At 48.4% G+C, this 18,082-nt stretch overlaps 1 protein-coding gene across 9 annotated transcripts in view; it reads right to left on the minus strand.

Moving 5' to 3' along the window:
* The window catches only part of RALGAPA1 (Ral GTPase activating protein catalytic subunit alpha 1), a 717,351-nt gene that overhangs the window by 275,421 nt on the left and 423,848 nt on the right, over positions 1-18,082 (minus strand). For all 9 annotated transcript variants that reach the window (XM_085627452.1, XM_085627453.1, XM_085627449.1 and 6 more), the window contains one exon: positions 16,506-16,689. In XM_085627452.1, coding sequence (XP_085483578.1) covers positions 16,506-16,689 — 184 coding nt within the window. The remainder of the gene's footprint in view (positions 1-16,505; positions 16,690-18,082) is intronic.

Consider the following 18,082-nt stretch of genomic DNA (forward strand, 5'->3'; position numbering starts at 1 on the left):
ATCACCCCATCGTTCACTACAGCACCTCCAGACCCTGTACTGCCACCCCCAAGATGACCCCCACCAGAGGTGGAACAAAATCTCAGAGACCAGCTTGGCGAACGCCCTCAACACCTCCAACCCTGCTACCGCCACCAACCTTGAACAGGGAGTGAAAAACATCAACACCTGGATCGCCAATTGCACAGACAGCATTATCTCCTTCAAGAGCAACATCCTGAGAACATACTCCAAAGGCCAGCTGGTACACCCAAGAACTCAGAACAGCAAAACGAGACAGCAAACAGTTGGAGATGAGATGGCGCACCTTCAAGGACACCTCCGACAAGCCAGCCTTCAAGACCTACCTCAACCTCTACCACCGCCTGCAGAGGGCAACGAAGAAGACAGCCCTTGCCGCATGCATAACCAGTGCCAATGCCAAGGAACTTTCCTATATCATTAAGGAATTCTCCAACCCGGCTGCCAGCAAAAACAACACGACACCCTCACAGGAGCACCCTCACAGGAGCCGTGCGAAAACTTTGCCCACTTCTTCCACTACAAGACTGCAACCATTTACAGAAATTCCTAACCCCAACCCACACCTACGGACTTCCTTGACAGATATGCCACCACCATAACGGACACAAACCACACACTGACCATCTGGAACATCCTCTCCACCCAGGACACCACCTCCACCATGGAAGCCATCCACTCTGGAGCTCCCACAGACCCATGCCCGCTCCACATCTTCAACCTCACAAACCTAAGGATTGGCCAGGAACTCATCACCCTACTCAACACCTCTATCACCACCGCAACATTTCTCGATGCATGGAAATACGCCAAAGTTAGACCACTACTCAATAAACACTCCGCCGACTCCAACAAACTTAAAAACTACCAGCCAATCTCCCTGCTCCCATTCCCAGCTAAGGTACTGGAAAAGATCATCAACAATCAATTCATGACACACCTGGAGCAGAACCAGGTACTTGACGCCTCTCAATCTGGCTTTCGAAGCAATCACAGCACTGAAACCGCCCTGCACGCAGCTACCAACTACATCCAAACTGTCCTCGACCAAGGAGAAACAACAGCTTTGATCCTCCCCGACCTCTCGGCAGCCTTCGACACCGTATCCCACCACACACCGATCTAAAAACTCCACCACAATGGCATCCAAGGGGCCGTGCTCAGGTGGCTCACCTCTTTCCTCAGCAGAAGGACCCAGCGGATCCACCTCCCACCTTGTACCTCTGAACCCAAGGAGATCCCCTGCGATGTCCGCTAGGGCTCATCTCTCACCCCCACACAAATATGACCCCGCTGGCCAGCATAGTCAAATCCCACGGTCTCAACATAATTTCCTACGCGTACAACACCCAACTCATCCTCTCACTCACTGAGGACCCCACCACCACCAGAACCAACTTCCACAGATGCATGACAAACGTCGCCGAATGGATGAAGAACAACTGCCTACAGCTGAACACAGATATGACAGGAGTACTAATCTTAGGCAACAGCAACCACACATGGAACGACTCCTGGTAGCCATCAGATCTAGGACCCAAACCAACTACCTCCAACAATGCCAGAAACCTTGGAATCATTGACAACAAGCTCACCATGAATTCACATAGGAACGCCGTCTCCTCCACCTGCTTCCTTACTCTGCGCATGCTACGCAAGACCTTCAAGTGGCTACCCATACACACAAGACGCACTGTGAGACAAACCCTCATCACCAGCTGACTGGACTATGGCAATGCCCACTACGTAGGAATCGCCACACACCTTCTAAAGAGACTTCAGACGATGCAGAACGCCGCAGCCAGACTCATCCTCTGCCTTCCCAGACAAACCTACATCACATCTCACCTCTGGAAACTCCACTGGCTCCCCGTACAGACGAAATGCTGACCCACGCACACAGGGTTCTACATAACCAAGGACCTTCCTACATTAACCACCGCCTGAACTTCCAACAACCATCGAGAAGACCACGCTCTGCCTCCCTTTCATATGCCCATACTCCCCGCATCTACTGAAGCTGAAGTGGAGGACGCTCCTCATCCAGAGGCAGTATCTTCTTCTGTAATAGGAATGCCTAGGTCCTCAACCAACTCATGTCTGCTCCGAGGAAAGTTCTCCCAGGTGATGAAGAAATCTGGGGTGAACAGGGCTTGTATTACCTGTTGAATGCTTTACTATCACGGAGTAAAGAGTTTGCCTTTATCAACCAGTAAAGGTAGGGGTAAGGAATATGCAACTTACCATTATGCATCTGTTCTTGGCATGTAGAGCTGCAGAGTCACACACTTAGGATAGTAGATCGCCATCCGGTGTTGGGCTTGGATGCTTGCAGGTTGTTGTGGTCTTCGGAAGAAGTCTTTGGTCACGCGATAGGCGACGCCTCCCTTGGACGACAGTGCGCATGGGCATCAACTCCATCGTCAAATTGTTTTTCGCCATATGGGAAATGATGGAGTTTGTAGAAAAGAGAGAGATGTCCAAGTGTGTTGTCTAAGTAAGACAATGCTGGAACAGATACAGGTCCCGGGGAGGTGGGTGGGCGTAAGTAGCATATTCCGTTCGAGGCATATGAGCTGTAGATCACACACTAGCATAGACTATATAGCAGTATCTCCCCTAGCGGTGGTCACCTGTATCGGTTGCAGCAGTTTGAAATAGAGTTTTAAGGACAGCCTGACCCACAGAAGCTTGTTGCTTGGCTTGCACGTCAACACAATAGTGTTTAGTGAAGGTGTGTGTTGTAGACCATGTGGCTGCCTTACAAATATCTTCATGGGGAATGTTTCCTAAGAATGCCATGGAAGCACCTATTTTGTGTGTGGAATGCGCTCTAGGGGGAACCGTTAGTGTGCGTTTAGCCTTGTGGTAGCATATTTGGATACATTTAACTATCCACCTAGCTATCCCAGATTTGGAAATGGGGTTGCCTTTATGTGGTGGTGAGAAAGCAACGAACAATTGTTTTGTTTTGCGGAATGATTTGGTTCTGTCAATGTAGTACAGAAGGGCTCTTTTGACGTCTAAGGTATGAAGAGCTCTTTCAGCTACGGAGTCGGGATTTGGGAAGAACACTGGTAGCTCTACTGATTGGTTAAGATGGAACGGAGATATGACTTATGGAAGGAATTTCGGGTTTGTTCTAAGAACCACTTTGTTAAGGTGTAATTGTAAGAATGGTTCTTGTATGGTTAAAGCCTGGATTTCACTCACCCTTCTGAGGGATGTGATAGCGATAAGGAAAGCCACTTTCCATGTGAGGAACTGTAATTCGCATTTATGCAGATGTTCAAATGGGGGTCCCATGAGCCTTGTAAGAACAATGTTTAGATTCCACACTGGAGAGGGTGGAAATCTGGGAGGAATAATCCTTTTAAGTCCTTCCAGTGAAGGCTTTGATTGCAGGGACTCTAAAGAGTGACAAGTGTTGTCTATTTTGTAAATAGGCTGCTAATGCTGCTAGGTGGAGACGTATGGATGAGTATGCCAAATTACATCTTTGCAAGTGTAGTAAGTAGCAAATGATGTCCTGGATGGATGCATCCAGTGGGTTTATATGATTGTTAGCGCAGTAAATGGCAAATCTTTTCCATTTTGCAGCGTGGCAGGCTCTAGTGGTAGGTCGTCTGGCCTCTCTTATAATATTCATGCAGTCTGGTGGTAGGTTGAGATAACCAAACTCTAGGACTTCAGGAGCCATATTGCCATGTTCAGTTGACCTAGATCTGGGTGTCTGATTTCTCCATGGTTCTGGGTTAATAAGGACGGGGAGAGATGCAGTTTTTGGTGGGGCACCAGCGAGAGTTCCAGTAGTGTTGGGAACCAAGGTTGGAGTGCCCATGTGGGAGCTACTAAGATCAGTATGTGAGACTGTTGCCTGAGCTTGCGTACCACTAATGGAATGAGTGGGAGAGGCGGAAAAGCGTACGCAAATCTGCCTCACCAGTTCATCCATATTGCATTGCCCTTTGACTCCGGGTGGGGAAACCTGGTGGCGAAGGTTGGGCATTTTGCGTTTTCGTGTGCGGCGAACAGATTTATGTCGGGTTGGCCCCATTGTTGGAAAAAGGGTATTAGAACTTGGGGATGTAGTTCCCATTCGTGGATTTGCTGAGTCTGTCGACTTAACAGATCAGCAATCTGATTGTGAACCCCTGGAAGGTGTTCTGCAAGTAGGTATATTTTCTGGGGAATGGCCCATCTCCAAATGTTCTGTGCGAGCTGGGACAGCTGGAGAGAATGTGTGCCTCCTTGTGTCTGTATGTAATACATGGCTGTCATGTTGTCTGTCCGAATGCGGACAGTTTTGTTTTGGAGATGTATTTGGAATGATTTTAGTGCTAGGAACACTGCTAGCAGTTCCAGGTAATTTATATGGAGCATTTTTTGTTGAGTGGTCCATTTGCCCTGAGTGGTGTGGCCGAGGAGGTGGGCTCCCCATCCAGTGAGTGATGCGTCCGGTGTCAGCACTATCTGTGGAAGAGGCTCTAGGAACGGCCGCCTTTTGGAGAGGTTTGTAATGTTCCACCATTTGAGAGAGCGATGTGTGCGGCTGTCCATCAACACCAGATCTGTCCGTGAGCCTGGTTCCACTGACGTGCTAGACATTCTTGCAAAGGACGCATTTGAAGTCTTGCATAAGGCACAACGACGATGCATGACGCCATCATGCCTATGAGTTGCATGAACACTCTTGCTGGTAGAGAGTGTTGGATTTGGAATTTTAACGATAAGAGCTTGCATATTGGCTATCCTGGCTGGATTGGGATATGCTCTGGCTGTGGAGGTGTTGATTGTGGCTCCCAGATACTAATGTATGTGAGAGGGTTGGAGGTGAGATTTGGGATAGTTCATTGTGAATCCCAAGTTGTGTAAAATTTGGATAGTTTGGTGAGTGTGTAGGACACACTTGTTGAATGACTTGGCTTTTATTAGCCAGTCGTCTAGATATGGGAAGACATGAATTTGTTGCCGGCTGAGATGTGCTGCTACTACTGCTAGACATTTTGTGAATACTCTGGGTACGGTTGTTGCCCCGAATGGGAGGACTGCAAACTGGTAGTGTTGTCCGTCCACCACAAACCTTAAATACTTCCTGTGGGCAGGATGTATGGGAATGTGGAAGTAGGCGTCCTTGAGATCTAGTGTGGTAAGGAAATCGCCTTGTTGCAGTAGTGGGAGCACTTGCTGAAGAGTGATAATATGGAAATGATCTGAGTTTATATACAGATTTAGGGGTCTGAGGTCGAGTATTGGTCTTAGAGTCCCGTCCTTTTTGGGGATTAGGAAGTAGAGTGAATATACCCCTGTACCATGATGTTGTAAGGGAACGGATTCTATTGTGTGCTTTTGAAGCAGTGAGAACCTCTTGTTTGAGGAGTGTAAGATGATCTTGTGACATGGAACGCTGTTTGGGTGGTATATGCGGGGGGTAGTTGTGAGTTCCAGGCAGTAACCATACTGGATAATTTGTCTTACCCACCTGTCTGTTGTGATGGAGTTCCAGACAGGTAGGAACTGTGTTAGTCTTCCCCCGACCGGAGTGGAATGGTCTGGGGGGAGTGGAGGAAAGTCACTGTTTTGTGGGAGGGGAGGTGCGAGTGTTATTATTACCTCGACCTCGCCCCTTGTTGTTGTTTCGTCTGTATCTGCCTCTAAAATATCCTCTACTGGGGATGTGTGTGTGGCGGTTTTGAATGTAGAGGAGCTGTCCGTTCCAATATTTTTGGAGGCTCCTCTATAGAAGGAGCGCCAAAAGGACCCACGTGGTTGGGGAGATTGTAATGCTCCCATGGACTTAGCCGTCTGTGTCCTTTTTCATTTCTTCCAGGGCAGCGTCTACTGCTGGCCCAAAGAGCTGTTCCTGATTGAATGGCTGACTAAGTATGGTAGTTTGTACCTCTGGCTTAAAGCCTGAGATGCGTAGCCATGCATGTCGTCGAAGGAGCACACTTGTGTTAATTGCTCTAGAGGCGGTGTCTGCGGCGTCAAGTGCACATTTAATTGCTGCATTTGAAATGAGCTTTCCCTCCTCAATGAGGTCATTTGCCTGGGTTTTGTATTGGTCTGGCAGATGTTGTAAGAGAGTCTCTAATTGATCGTAGTGGGCCCTGTCGTAGCGTGCTAGTAGGGCTTGGGTGTTGGCAATTCGCCAGTGATTAGCGGCTTGTGCTGCTACTCTTTTGCCAGAGGCTTCTAATAGTTTGGATTCTTTGTCTGGGGGTGGTGTATCTCCTGTGGTTTGGGAGTTGGCGCGTTTTCCGAGCATTGGAAACGACCAAAGAATCCAAAGGGAGTTGGCCCTTAATGTAGTTAGGGTCTTCAGGAGCAGGCCTATATTTCTTTTGGATTAGTGGGTTGAGAACCCTGGCACGAACGGGGTCTTTAAAGACTTCGGAGGCGTGTTTTAGGACTCCTTTAATCATGGGCAGGATTTGTACAGACTTTTGAGACTGTTCGAAAGTGTCTAATAAGAAGTCTTCCTCTGGTGCGTCTGAGTGCATTGTGACGCCGTGGTATATTGCTGCTCTATTTAATAATTGTCCAAACCCCAGGTGATCGTCAGGAGGAGATGGTTTTGGGGGATATGGCTGAGGGTCAGGCATGTCTGGTAAGGGGAATGCCCAATAATCCAACGGTGTGGTGTCTGGATCCGTGAACGGATCATTAGGATCACCTCCACCCCCTAGGTCATCATAATCATCCTGTGGAGGTGGTGTATGAGATGGAGAGGGTATATGTAATGGTGGTGTAGGCAGAGGGGGTGGGATAAGAGGCAGTATAGGAGAGGAAGGAGGGATTGGGGAAGTAGAAGAGTCCTTCCTATTTACAGGAACTGGGGCAGGTGGTGTGTCCAGCTTCCGTTTTTTACATGGCACCGCGGTGACATGTCCAGTCTTGGGGTTGATATAGATCTTTTTCTGCCTTGGGTCTGGATGAAAAAGTTATTGTTCTTCAGGAACAGTCTTTGGTACAGATTTTTTCGGTTCCGATCGAGGTTTTGGTTGATCGGTAGCCTTTTTGGCTTTAGGAGGCGTATGAGAGTCCTTAGCCGGTGGTTTCGGCACAGACGATGGTTTCGGTGCCGACGTGGTTTTCGGAGCCGAAGGTGTATCTGTGGGCTTGGGAACCTTCAGTGCCGGTGTGTCTATTCGCCTTGGTGTTTTCGGTGCCGAGGGCTTCGGAGCCGATTTCGGTGCCGAGTGGTCTTTTGTCTTCGGTGCCGATGGTGCCGGTTGGACAATTACATGCGGTTTGCTCGGTCCCGAGCTACCGGAAGGCTTATGTTTCTTCGGAGCCGAGCCCGTAGGCGGGGCTTCTGAAGGATGTTTTCGGTCTCGACTGGGGCCAGCAGGCGAAGTCTTGACCAATGCCTTTGGTTTTGGTGGGGTTGGGGCAGGGGCATTGGTACTCACACGTTTCCCAGGAGTGATGGGGTCGTCTGAGTCATCTGCTTCGGAAATTATTTGCAGATCTTCAGAATCTTCTTCCGGGAAATCGGGGCCTTCATCAAAGATGTCCTCTGGTTCCGGAGCTGGTCTCTGTGCCATGATGTGGCGTCGAGCCCTTCGATCCTTTGGATCGAAAGGATGCGCAGGCCAGACAGCTGGACTCGTCGTGTTCCGGTGATAGGCACAGGTTGCAGACTTTGTGGTGGTCACTGTGCGGAAATTTTGCTCCACACTGGGGGCATTTTTTGAACTGCGTCCTTTCCATGAGCCGTAGGCCTCACGGCGTGGATAGGCCCAGCGACCCGCGTCGACGTCCGGAATCGAGCCGATGTAATCGATGTAGAGGATGAAGGTGTTTTGATGTTTTGTTGTGAAGTTTTTCACTTCGAAAAGCTTGGAATTGATATTTCCAACCGGAGCGGAAAAGTTGCATCCGAACCCAATGGCGGAAAAAAACAATCCGACGATGGAGTTGATGCCCATGCGCACTGTCGTCCAAGGGAGGAGTCACCTATCGCGTGACCAAAGACTTCTTCCGAAGACAACAACAACCTGCAAGCATCCAAACCCAACACCAGATGGCGATCTACTATCCTAAGTGTGTGATCTGCAGCTCATATGCCTCGAACATATGTATCCCCTACATCCTCAGGTGTGCTGCAACTATTGTTAAAACTTTTGTGAAAACTCTTCGCACCTACTTTTGCCAACGGGTAACACTTTTAACTGTTTGCGCTAGGACAAACCAGAGATATGATATTTTTGTTTTTATTGTAAGCACATGGAAGGAGAAGCTTTTTAAAAATCAGTGGTCACCGTTTAGTCTGCCTGTTCCACAATTACAATCAGTTCTGATGTGTTGTTATCCTGAATTTGTGTCTTGTTACAAATTTGTTTGGAAATCTCTGATCAATGATTAATCTTAACGTTATGCCTTTCCTTGGTATGAGAAAGTGTGTGAGTAAATGCCTTGCTTGTACTTATTCCTCGATTTCCCCCTTCTTAACAGGTCCTCTACTTATTGTTGAGGCCAGAGGTGATCCTGTTTATGTTCTCGTCTATTTGTTAGTATTTTGGGAGGTGTCTTCTCTAGATCTTTATACTCTCCATGTCGCAACGTGTTTAGCACCCATTTGTAGGAGCTTATCCTTTTCCATTCCTGCTTCCACATTGACCTTTCCTGGTAGGTGTATTGCTATTATGTCTGTGTTCTTTGGCATTGCCCGCCTCCAAAGTTCTTGACCTAGAATTGAGAGTGCTATAGACTGAGTTCCTCCTTGTTTGTTTACGTAAAACATGGTGGTTGAGTTGTCTGTTTGTATCAACACCTTCTTTCCGTAGAACTCTTTCTGGAAAGCTTTTAAGGCTAGGAACACTGTCTTTAACTCCAAGATTTTGATGTGTTTGACTGCATCCTGCTGTGTCCACAATCCCTGTACTTTGAGGTTGTTTATGTGTGCGCCCCATCCTATCTGGAAAGCATTTGTTGTTATGGTCACTGTTGGGGTTGGTTGTGTGAAAAGTCTGCCTTGTGTTGTTTGCTTTGTTCCACCATGCTATCTCCTGATAAACTCTCTGCGTGACAACCACTAGATCCTCCCAACTTCCTGTTGCTTGTGACCATTGCTTTTGGAGCCATTCCTAAAATGGTCTCATGTGTAATCGAATGATGGGAATTAAACGAATGCATGAAGCCATCATTCCTAGTAGTTTCCCCACCGTTCTCACTGTCAAAGGTTGCCCCTTCTGGAATAGATGAGTCTCCTTCAGTAAGGCCAATCTCTTTTTGCTTGGGAATGCCTTTCCCAACACTGTATTTATTTCTGCGCCTAAAAACACCTTTATTTGTTCCGGCTCTGGCGAAGATTTTTCCTTATGTATTGAAAACCCGAGCTGAACTGGTGTCTCTATCACCTGTTGTATATGTTGTTTGCAGAGACAGTAGGAGCTTGCTCTTACTATCCAGTCATCTAGGTACGGAAAACATGAATCCCTTATCTCCTGAGATGAGAGGCTACTGCTGCCAGGCCCTTTGTGAGCACTCTTGGTGCTGGTTTTAGGCCGAATGCCAGCACTTTGAATTGGTAGTGCATTGAGTTGACCACAAATCTCAATAGGTTTTTGTGTCTCCTGTTCATAGGGATGTGTACGTATGCCTCCTTTAACCCCTTCGACGCGCATGACGGAGCGGTTCCGTCATGCACGTCGGTTGCGCTGTGCGCATGACGGAACCGCTCCGTCATGGCCCCGCCCGCGCACGGAACCTTCAGCGTGGCGCGGAAATCCGCGCCGCGCTGAAGGGGTTAAGTCTACGGTTGCCATGTAATCTCCTTTTTGCAATTGAGGTATCACCTCCTGCAGAGTAGTCATTTTGAATCTTCGTGTTTTTTTATGGAATTGTTTAGAAACCTTAGGTCTAATATTGGGCGTAATGTCCCATCTACTTTTGGAATTAGGAAGTACGTGGAGTAAATGCTGCTGTTCCTTTCCTTGTGTGCTACCTGCTCTAGTGCATGTTTCCTTTGAAGTTCCTGTAGAGTAGTTGAGATAATTCCCTTTTTGACTGTCTCTTTTTGATTGGTCTTTTGTTTGGAGGTTGCTTGCTTCGCTCAGTGCAGTAACCATGCTGTATTATGTTTAAATCCATTTGTCTGAAGTAATGTCCTTTACTTTTTGAAGGAAATATTGGAGTCTGCCTCCCACTGGTGCAGTATGCCGAAGGAACTGTGAACTTGCAAGATGTTGTTTTTGTATCAGCTGCGTCCTTGTGGGCACATTCAGTGGTGTTTTCGGCGAGTGTGCAAGCTTTGGAATGCAGTCACTTAGTTGCGGTTTGTGGTGCGCCTCTTCGCGGCCGGCCTCTGCACGGGGGCACCTTTGAAAGGATTGTCTTCCTTGCTGTTACTGCCAGTTCTGAGGCTGCCCGTGCTGCTGACCCTGGCTTGCTCCTTGGTAGGTTTGCTGATATGTCTGATGCGAGGCAGTAGGTTGGCAGTTACCTTCTCCTGCTGGTCTTCTTGAGGGGGTGCCTCTGAGCATGCCTCTGAATTGTAGGGAGCCCATCGACGTTGCTGTTTCTTTGTCCTTCTTTAATTGGTTTAGTTTGTCGCTCATGATGCTTCCGAACAGTTGTTCACCATTGAACGGTCAGTTTATGATGTTGCTTTGAACTTCTGGTTTGAACCCTGAGATTCGCAGCCATGTGCACCTTCCATCAGTGATGCCGATCATCATTTGTCTGCTTGATGTCTGTGTTGCATCTACGGCTGACTTCAAACATGTGTTCGCAATGTTTTTATCTTCTTCCACTAAGCCCTTCTTTGGAACTGTTCTGGTAGGTTCTGTAGTAGGTCTCCTTCTTCCTCCCAATGTTGGTATGCATGCCTGTAAGGAAGTGGGTTTCTGTTGCAGTAACCCCCCCACTTTTTGCCTGATAACTGATACACTTTTCCTTGTTGAGCCCTGGGCTCCTGCCAATCAGGTGCCCATGTCCTGTGTTCCTTCCCTATAAACTGCCTAACAGCCAAAACCCAATTGGCATCTCTGGTCACATGTCAGCCTCTGGTAAATGGACCCCTAGGTACCCAGGGCCTTGGGACCAGAGAAGGCCCCTAAGGGCAGCAGCACTTATTGTGCCACCCTTAGAGGCCCTGTATCCTGACACACACACACTGCCTTTGCAGGCTGAGAGTCTGGGTGCATAACAAAACAAAGAGTCAACATGGCACACATCCCTGCACAGCCATGCCCACAACACACACTGCCCTGGCATACCTCAGTCACCCCTCTAGCTGGGTGCCTTATGCCAGTGGTGTGGGCACAGGTGCATGAGCCCTGTGCCCCTACAGTACCCAGGTCCATTATTGGGCACTGTAAGTGCAGTGCTGCCATTAAGAGTATATGGCGCTGGGAGGTCGTCAACACGAACTCCACAGCACCATGATGGCTACACTGAAGACTGAGAAGTTTGGTATCAAACTTCTCAGCACAGTAAACCCACACTGATGCCAGTGTGGGATTTACAGCAAGATACACGACAGAGGGCATCTTAGAGATGCCCCCTGAAACTAACCTACAATCCACGTCTTGTCTGAGGGGCTGCCTAGGCTGCCACACAGCAGACATATTGCTGTACCCCTGGGTGGAGAGCCCCACGCTCTCATGGGCCTGCAACAATGCACATCCTGGGTGAGGTGCGAAGTCTCCTCCCCCAGGATGGGCAGGGGAAGCTTTAAAGGCCTTCTGCTTTTGTGAGCTTCTCCAGGCCACTTGCTGTACTCAGCAACTGGCCCCTACCTGTTCTCAACCCTCTCTCCGGCGGGAAGACTGGCCAGAAACCCAAAGGAAGGACAGGGGGTGTGCCAGCCTCTGCCAACCCCCACCCCTCAGGTGGGGGAGGCGAGGTGAAGCACGTCCCCGGGCTCTCGCCATCTTGAAGATGGGGAGCCCTGCCCAATAAGGACTAGGCCACTGTCCCCCTCCCACAGGAGAGTGGCAGGATAGTGGGGGTGTACCCACCCCAGGGCAGGGACCCCGTGGTCCCTGCCCTTTACCTACCTGTAACACCCCTAAATGTAGTATTTAGGGGCACCCTGAACCTTCCTTCCTTAGATCCCGATTCGAAAACAAGCAAGAAGATCAAGAAACCAGAAGACCCGCCGCGCAGCTGTTAACAAGAGGACGACACCAACTGACTTGGACCCAGCCCTACCGGCCTGTTCATCCTTGAACCTGCTCCTGTGGAACTCCGGCGCCTTCAGTGGTCAGCAACCTCAAAAATCCCGGAGGACCTGACCACCTTGAGACTCTACCAAGACTGGGACTTCCACGAGCAGTGGTTCTGCTCAAACAGCAATACCCCTGGTGCCAGCCAGGAACCGCAAATCCAGCACACTCTGCACCCGCCGAGCCCAGCCTGTGCCCAGGTGGACAAAGACCCTGAGGACTAAAAAACAATAAAAAAGACCCTGAGGACGTCCCCCCGGCAATTCTGACCTGGAATCCAGTGCCCAAGGACCCTCCTCGACGACCCAGATGCCGCCTGAGAACCAGGGACCACTCCAACCGCGACCAGCAGGGGGTAATATTTTCCGACGTCAAAAGACACCCCTGCGCCCGGCGCCCCACGTCCCCCTGTGCCCAACTCCTGGGTGCCTACCTATCCTCCAAGATCCCAACTTACCCCTCGAAGTGTTGGTCGCTCCTGAAGATCCTCCGTCCCGAGCCTGCAGGCTTTGTTCACTTTCCAAGATCGCCATTGAATTGCCCTGAGCAAGTGACCAGGAGCCCAGCTCCCACAGCCGCGTGGCCTGCTCGCCTCGCAGCCACCAACCGAAGGCCCCCTGCCTCTCATTGGAAAACATTGGGCCTAACTACCTCTGCACCCGGCTGCCGCTGTGCCGCTGAGGGTGTACCAACTGTACTTACCTGACCCTGGGAGACCCCTGAGTCTATGCCCACAACCTTAACTCTACCAGTCGAGTACTTACCTAAAAGCCGATAACTCACTTTTCTTCCACAGGCTAACATTGACTGGTTTCACTTGGAAATTCTTTTAAGTGTGGAGTTTTGGAACTTTAAAATATTCATCTAAAATCAGCCGAACAACAAATTCCGATTTACTCACCTGTTATCAGGAGAGACCTCAGTGCTGCATCTTGTAGCTCAGTACTGACCCTGAAAAGTAATTTTAACCGTACTTACCAGTAACTTGAATTTCCTTCCATAGGATATCATTGCCTGCTTTTTGCTGAAAGAGTTTCTAAGTGTCGATTTTTGAAACTACAAATGTTCTTTAAAAATCGTACCAACTGTGAAAACGTAATTACTTACCGGTTTTAGATAGATGTCCCAGTACTGAGCCTAGGAGCCCAGCACTGGATTACAAAAGTAACGAGAACATACTTTACCCGTAACTTGAATTTTCTTCCATAGGAAACCATTGACTGTTTTTCTGTGAAATTTCTTCAAAGTGTTGATTTTGCAAACTTCTAAACATTCGTTAAAAATCGCCTGTATAACTTAAACACAGTTTCTCCACTGCTTACAGGTGGTACACTAGTGCTGGATCCAGGATCCAACACTGACCTAGAAAAAGTAACCATAAACCCACTTACCTGCTAAGTGATGTTTCTCCCATAGGATAACATTGGTAATTTGATTAGAAAAAGTTTCCAAGTGTCAACTTTTAAAATAGCAAAATATTGCTTAAAAATCACAACAGTAACTGAAGCATATTTACTCATTTGTTTCCAGGGACTGTCCCAGGACTGAATCTAGGAACCAGTCCTGGAGTTAGAAAAGTAATCCTGAAAGTAATCAATTGCATATAACTTAAAATTCCCATTGAGCTCAATGTGTTATTATTGTGTTTGAAATTGTCTTGCCTATTGCAGCAAACTGTAACTATTGCATGCAAAAGTCAATTGCCTATTGCAAAGCATTTAACTAGAGCATCTCATTCTGAGAAAGTATATTTTGATACCTATTGTTGGTTCTAAAATAAAACAACCCTATATTTTTATATACAAACCATTGGCCTAGAGTTCAGTTATTGAGTGTGTGAGACCATTTGCTGACTGAGTGTGTACAACAAATGCTTTACACTGTCCTCTGATACTGCCTTACTGCTCGACCAAGCTACCACTTTAGAGAGCAAGGTTATATCTAACTTTAGCTTCTGCCAAACCTCTGGGGACTGTGGACTCTGTACACACTGTACCTATTTGGGAACAGTATATACAGAGCCACTTTCTTACAATGCCCGTTCAGTAATGCACCATTGATTCGCTGCACTTCTTTCCACCTTCCTTCCACAAGGTCCGCCCACTTGCTTTCTAGGTCTGGTGGTGGACCTAGTGTGGTTGGTACATTAGCTCTTTTCCTAGCTGTGGAAGTAATAATAGAGTCAGCTGGTACAGACCCTCTGATGTATATAGGGTATTTTGAGGAATGTTTGTATTTCTTTTCTCCTCTTGGTGTGACTGCCCTGAATGTTGCAGGCTCCTTAAAGGCCTCTTTTCCCTGATCCAATACACTTGGCAGCATTGGAAGGAATTGGTTCCTTGGTTATGTAGGCATTAAAGTCTCTAACAGAAAACATGATTGGGGTTTTTCTTCTTCCAGCTGCACTTCATAAGTTTCAGCTGCCTTTTTAATGACCGGATTGTACATCCCAAGGTCATCTAGTGTTGAGGACCTCGAAGGATATGTATCAACAGCCTCGTCTGGTGAATCGGCGTAGAGATCTTGCCATAGCAGGTCTTGAGCCTCTGAGTTCGCTGAACGCACAAACGTATGTTTCTCGTCTTCCCCCTCGTCTCGGAAGAATTCTTCTTCTTCAAGCCGTTCGGGTGTCGTTGGCTGCAATTCCTCGACGACCTTCTCCCCTTCCGTTGAACTTATCAGCAGTATCTTGAATTGCTTCAAGCTTTCATCGAATTCTTTTTGCGAGTAAAATAGCTGCCATTTCGGCTTCCAGCCTCTTTCTCTTATTTTCTATTTTGGCGTCAAGACCTTCGGAATTCCTTTTCGTGCTTGCTGACGCCGATCCGGCCGTCAAAGCTTGTTTTGACCTCTCCTTTGTCGACGCCGAATCGTCTTTTTCGAGACCATCTTTTGACGTCTTCGCTCTTTCGAGGGTCTTCACCCTCACGGAGTCCTTGTCCAAGGATCCGACGGAAAGTTTGTCTTTGGACGCAATTGCGGTCGTCGAGTGCTTCGACGCCGGGGCTCCTTTTGTGGATCTAGAGTCCGTTTTTCGTGACTCGTCTAGTCTTTGAGGTCGACTGTTCACTTACCTCATTTGAAGTCTTCTTCTTGACCTCAACGACTGGGACGTCTCTGTCCTCATCGCCTTCGGGTCCTTCGGCGAAGCTGCCTCATCCCTGGTCTCGAAGTGATGGTGGTGGGCCTTGGTCTTGCATGTTTTAGTTGGCCCTTCTCTGTCTCTCACCCGCAACGTCTTTGGGGTGAAGGCGGAGCACTCATTGCAGTCGTCACTTTGGTGATGCAGCGGTAGGCAGAGGTTGCAGACTGGATGCTGATCCTTTTGAGCGTACTTGTGATGACAATTCTTGCAGAACTTGAATGGTGTCTTTTCCATTACCGCGCACAGGGAGCCCCCTGCAGGCACATTCTCTGCTTTCCGTTGAATATTTGATGTTTTCACCTTTCGGCAGCATCCAGCTGTTTGAATTGAAGTCTGGAATGTCAAAGACTTGTACCGCTGTCATGCAGAAGCTTTTCCCCAATTTTCGTCGATCCTTCTCTCAAAATCTCAGGAGCTCCTTCGTATCGATTCAGACCCAAAGGCGGCAAAAAAGAATATGAAGATGGCGACCACAGGTGGGAGCTTCTGGAGTAAGCCCGTTGACATCACAAGAGGACACCAAATGGTGGTATGTCGACGCCCACCAACAACAAAAAAATAATATATACAACAATTCCAGACCCAACCACTAGATGGCGAAATAATGTACAGCATGTGAATTCAGTAAAGATTCACGCTGCAAAACCACCTCTATATACCCCCAGTGATGGTCTCTACCAGCTCGCAAGTAGCATCCTCTTCCTACCCATGGGGATCGCCGCACCCTCCCATCGCCGACGCCCTTTACCCACTGTCCGCGATAGCCTCTACCTTCTTTCAGTGACTGCCTCGACTACCCACAGTGATGGTCTCTAATACCCACTGTGATGGTCTCTACCTACGCTGAGTGGTGCATCTGAATATCCGCAGTGACGGGCACCTTTTTTCAGTCAGTGGTGGCCTCTACCTACCATCAGTGAGGGACTATCTACCCTCAGTGACAGCCTCTACCTACTGTCAGTAACAGTCTCTATATACCCTAATTGACAGACTCTACAGTTCACTGACCATTTAAATGTTCCCTTCCCGACACATTACAATTGCATCTTCTATCAGTGACTGCATCAGGCCACACCCTCAGTGAGTGCCACCACAGGCCATCTACGCGCACCTCTACTCTTGATGGTGCACTCAACAGTCCATCAGTCACTTCCTGTACTCACCCTCAGTGACCGGCTGCAGCTTGGAGGACCGCTCCGAGTCGGGTGAGTGGAGCGGCTCCGGCTCCTTCAAGCTCTCCAGGTGCATGAACGGATCATAGTCCACCGAGGCCAGGTCAGACAGGCTGAGAGGGAAGTAGCGGGGGTTACTGAAGTGCTGCGCCCCGTACACACATCCGTGAAGAATCTGCAACACAAACCCAACACACAACTGTGAAGAACCTGCAACACAAACCCATGGCTTCAAAGCAGGATTCTGGGGGTGAACTCTAGCATCTAAGGGGAACTGCAGAGTAAAGGCAAGGAATGAGTCAATAGACAAGTCTAGAAGCGCAGAGCTCTAACCAGTGGAAGTGAAGGGGACAGTTATAGCAGGAAGACATTGAAAAGCAGTATAGAATACAATTTAGAAACAAGGCACGCCAACAGAGGAACCAGGATGCCTGGCAGGACAGAGCAATCAACAGGTGTAGTGGGCCACTGGGAACCAGCAAAGGGGACCAAAGCCCTGAAGGGATTATGTGAGGAGGTGCAGAAGACCAGCCAAAAGGGCACTTATCCAGGCAGGATTTGAAGGGGTGGATGGGAGTTAGAGCAACGCGTCAACTTGAGAGACAAGGTGAAGGGAACATTAACCCTTAAGATTCTGATCACCGGTAAAAGGCAGAGTGGATGGGGGTTGTGATGAGCAACGGACATCAACCAAGGTGAGTCAAACCACTGAGCTTGCGAGGGCAGGATGGAGAGAAATGAAACAAATCTCCTGGGGCCGTTGAAGTCAAAAAGCACAAGTGAGGGGACTGTCAGCTGGGAGAGAAAGATGAGAACAACAGAGAAAGGTATATGAACCTTTAGAAAGGGACCTTCACATGGCAGAGAATGGCAGATAACAGAGAAAGATATCTGAGCCTTTAGGAAGAGGGGACCATCAGCTGGGAGAGGAAGGCAGAGGACACCAGAGAAAAGTATATGAACCTTTAGGAAGAAACGGCCAGGTGGTAGAGAAAGGCAGATAACAGAGAAAGATCTATCAATCTTAAGGAAGGGGCCATCAGATGGGAGAGGAAGGCAGAGAACACCAGAGAAAGATGTATAAACCTTTAGGAAGAATTGGGCAGAAACAAAAAGCACTGGAGAAGAGAACATGAAACCTGGACGCGGGTACGAGCATCAGAGCAGGGACATGAGAGCCAGGAGGCAAAGTGGGCACAGACTGCCAGGGAAAGAGATGTGGGTCTTGGAAAAGGAGAAACATAGAGTTTAAGTTTAAAGAATATGATCACATGGATGAAGGGGCACAGAGTGCAAGCGTATGAGACATGGATCTCAGAAAGGAAGAAACACTGAACTTGAGTTTTAAGGACACGATCTCATGCCTAAGGTGGCACAGAGTGCAACATGGGCTGGATGAGGAACAGCACAGGGCACATATGTCACACATATGTGACACACAGCAGAAAGGACACGATCTCATGCCTAAGGTGGCACAGAGTGCAAGTGAAAGAAACATGGGCTGGATGAGGAACAGCACAGGACACATATGCCCTGAGCCAGAGGCACAAAGGAGCAGAGAAGGAAAC

This window comes from Triturus cristatus, chromosome 9 (genome assembly GCF_964204655.1).
Source record: "Triturus cristatus chromosome 9, aTriCri1.1, whole genome shotgun sequence".
Classification (NCBI taxonomy): Eukaryota; Metazoa; Chordata; class Amphibia; order Caudata; family Salamandridae; genus Triturus; species Triturus cristatus.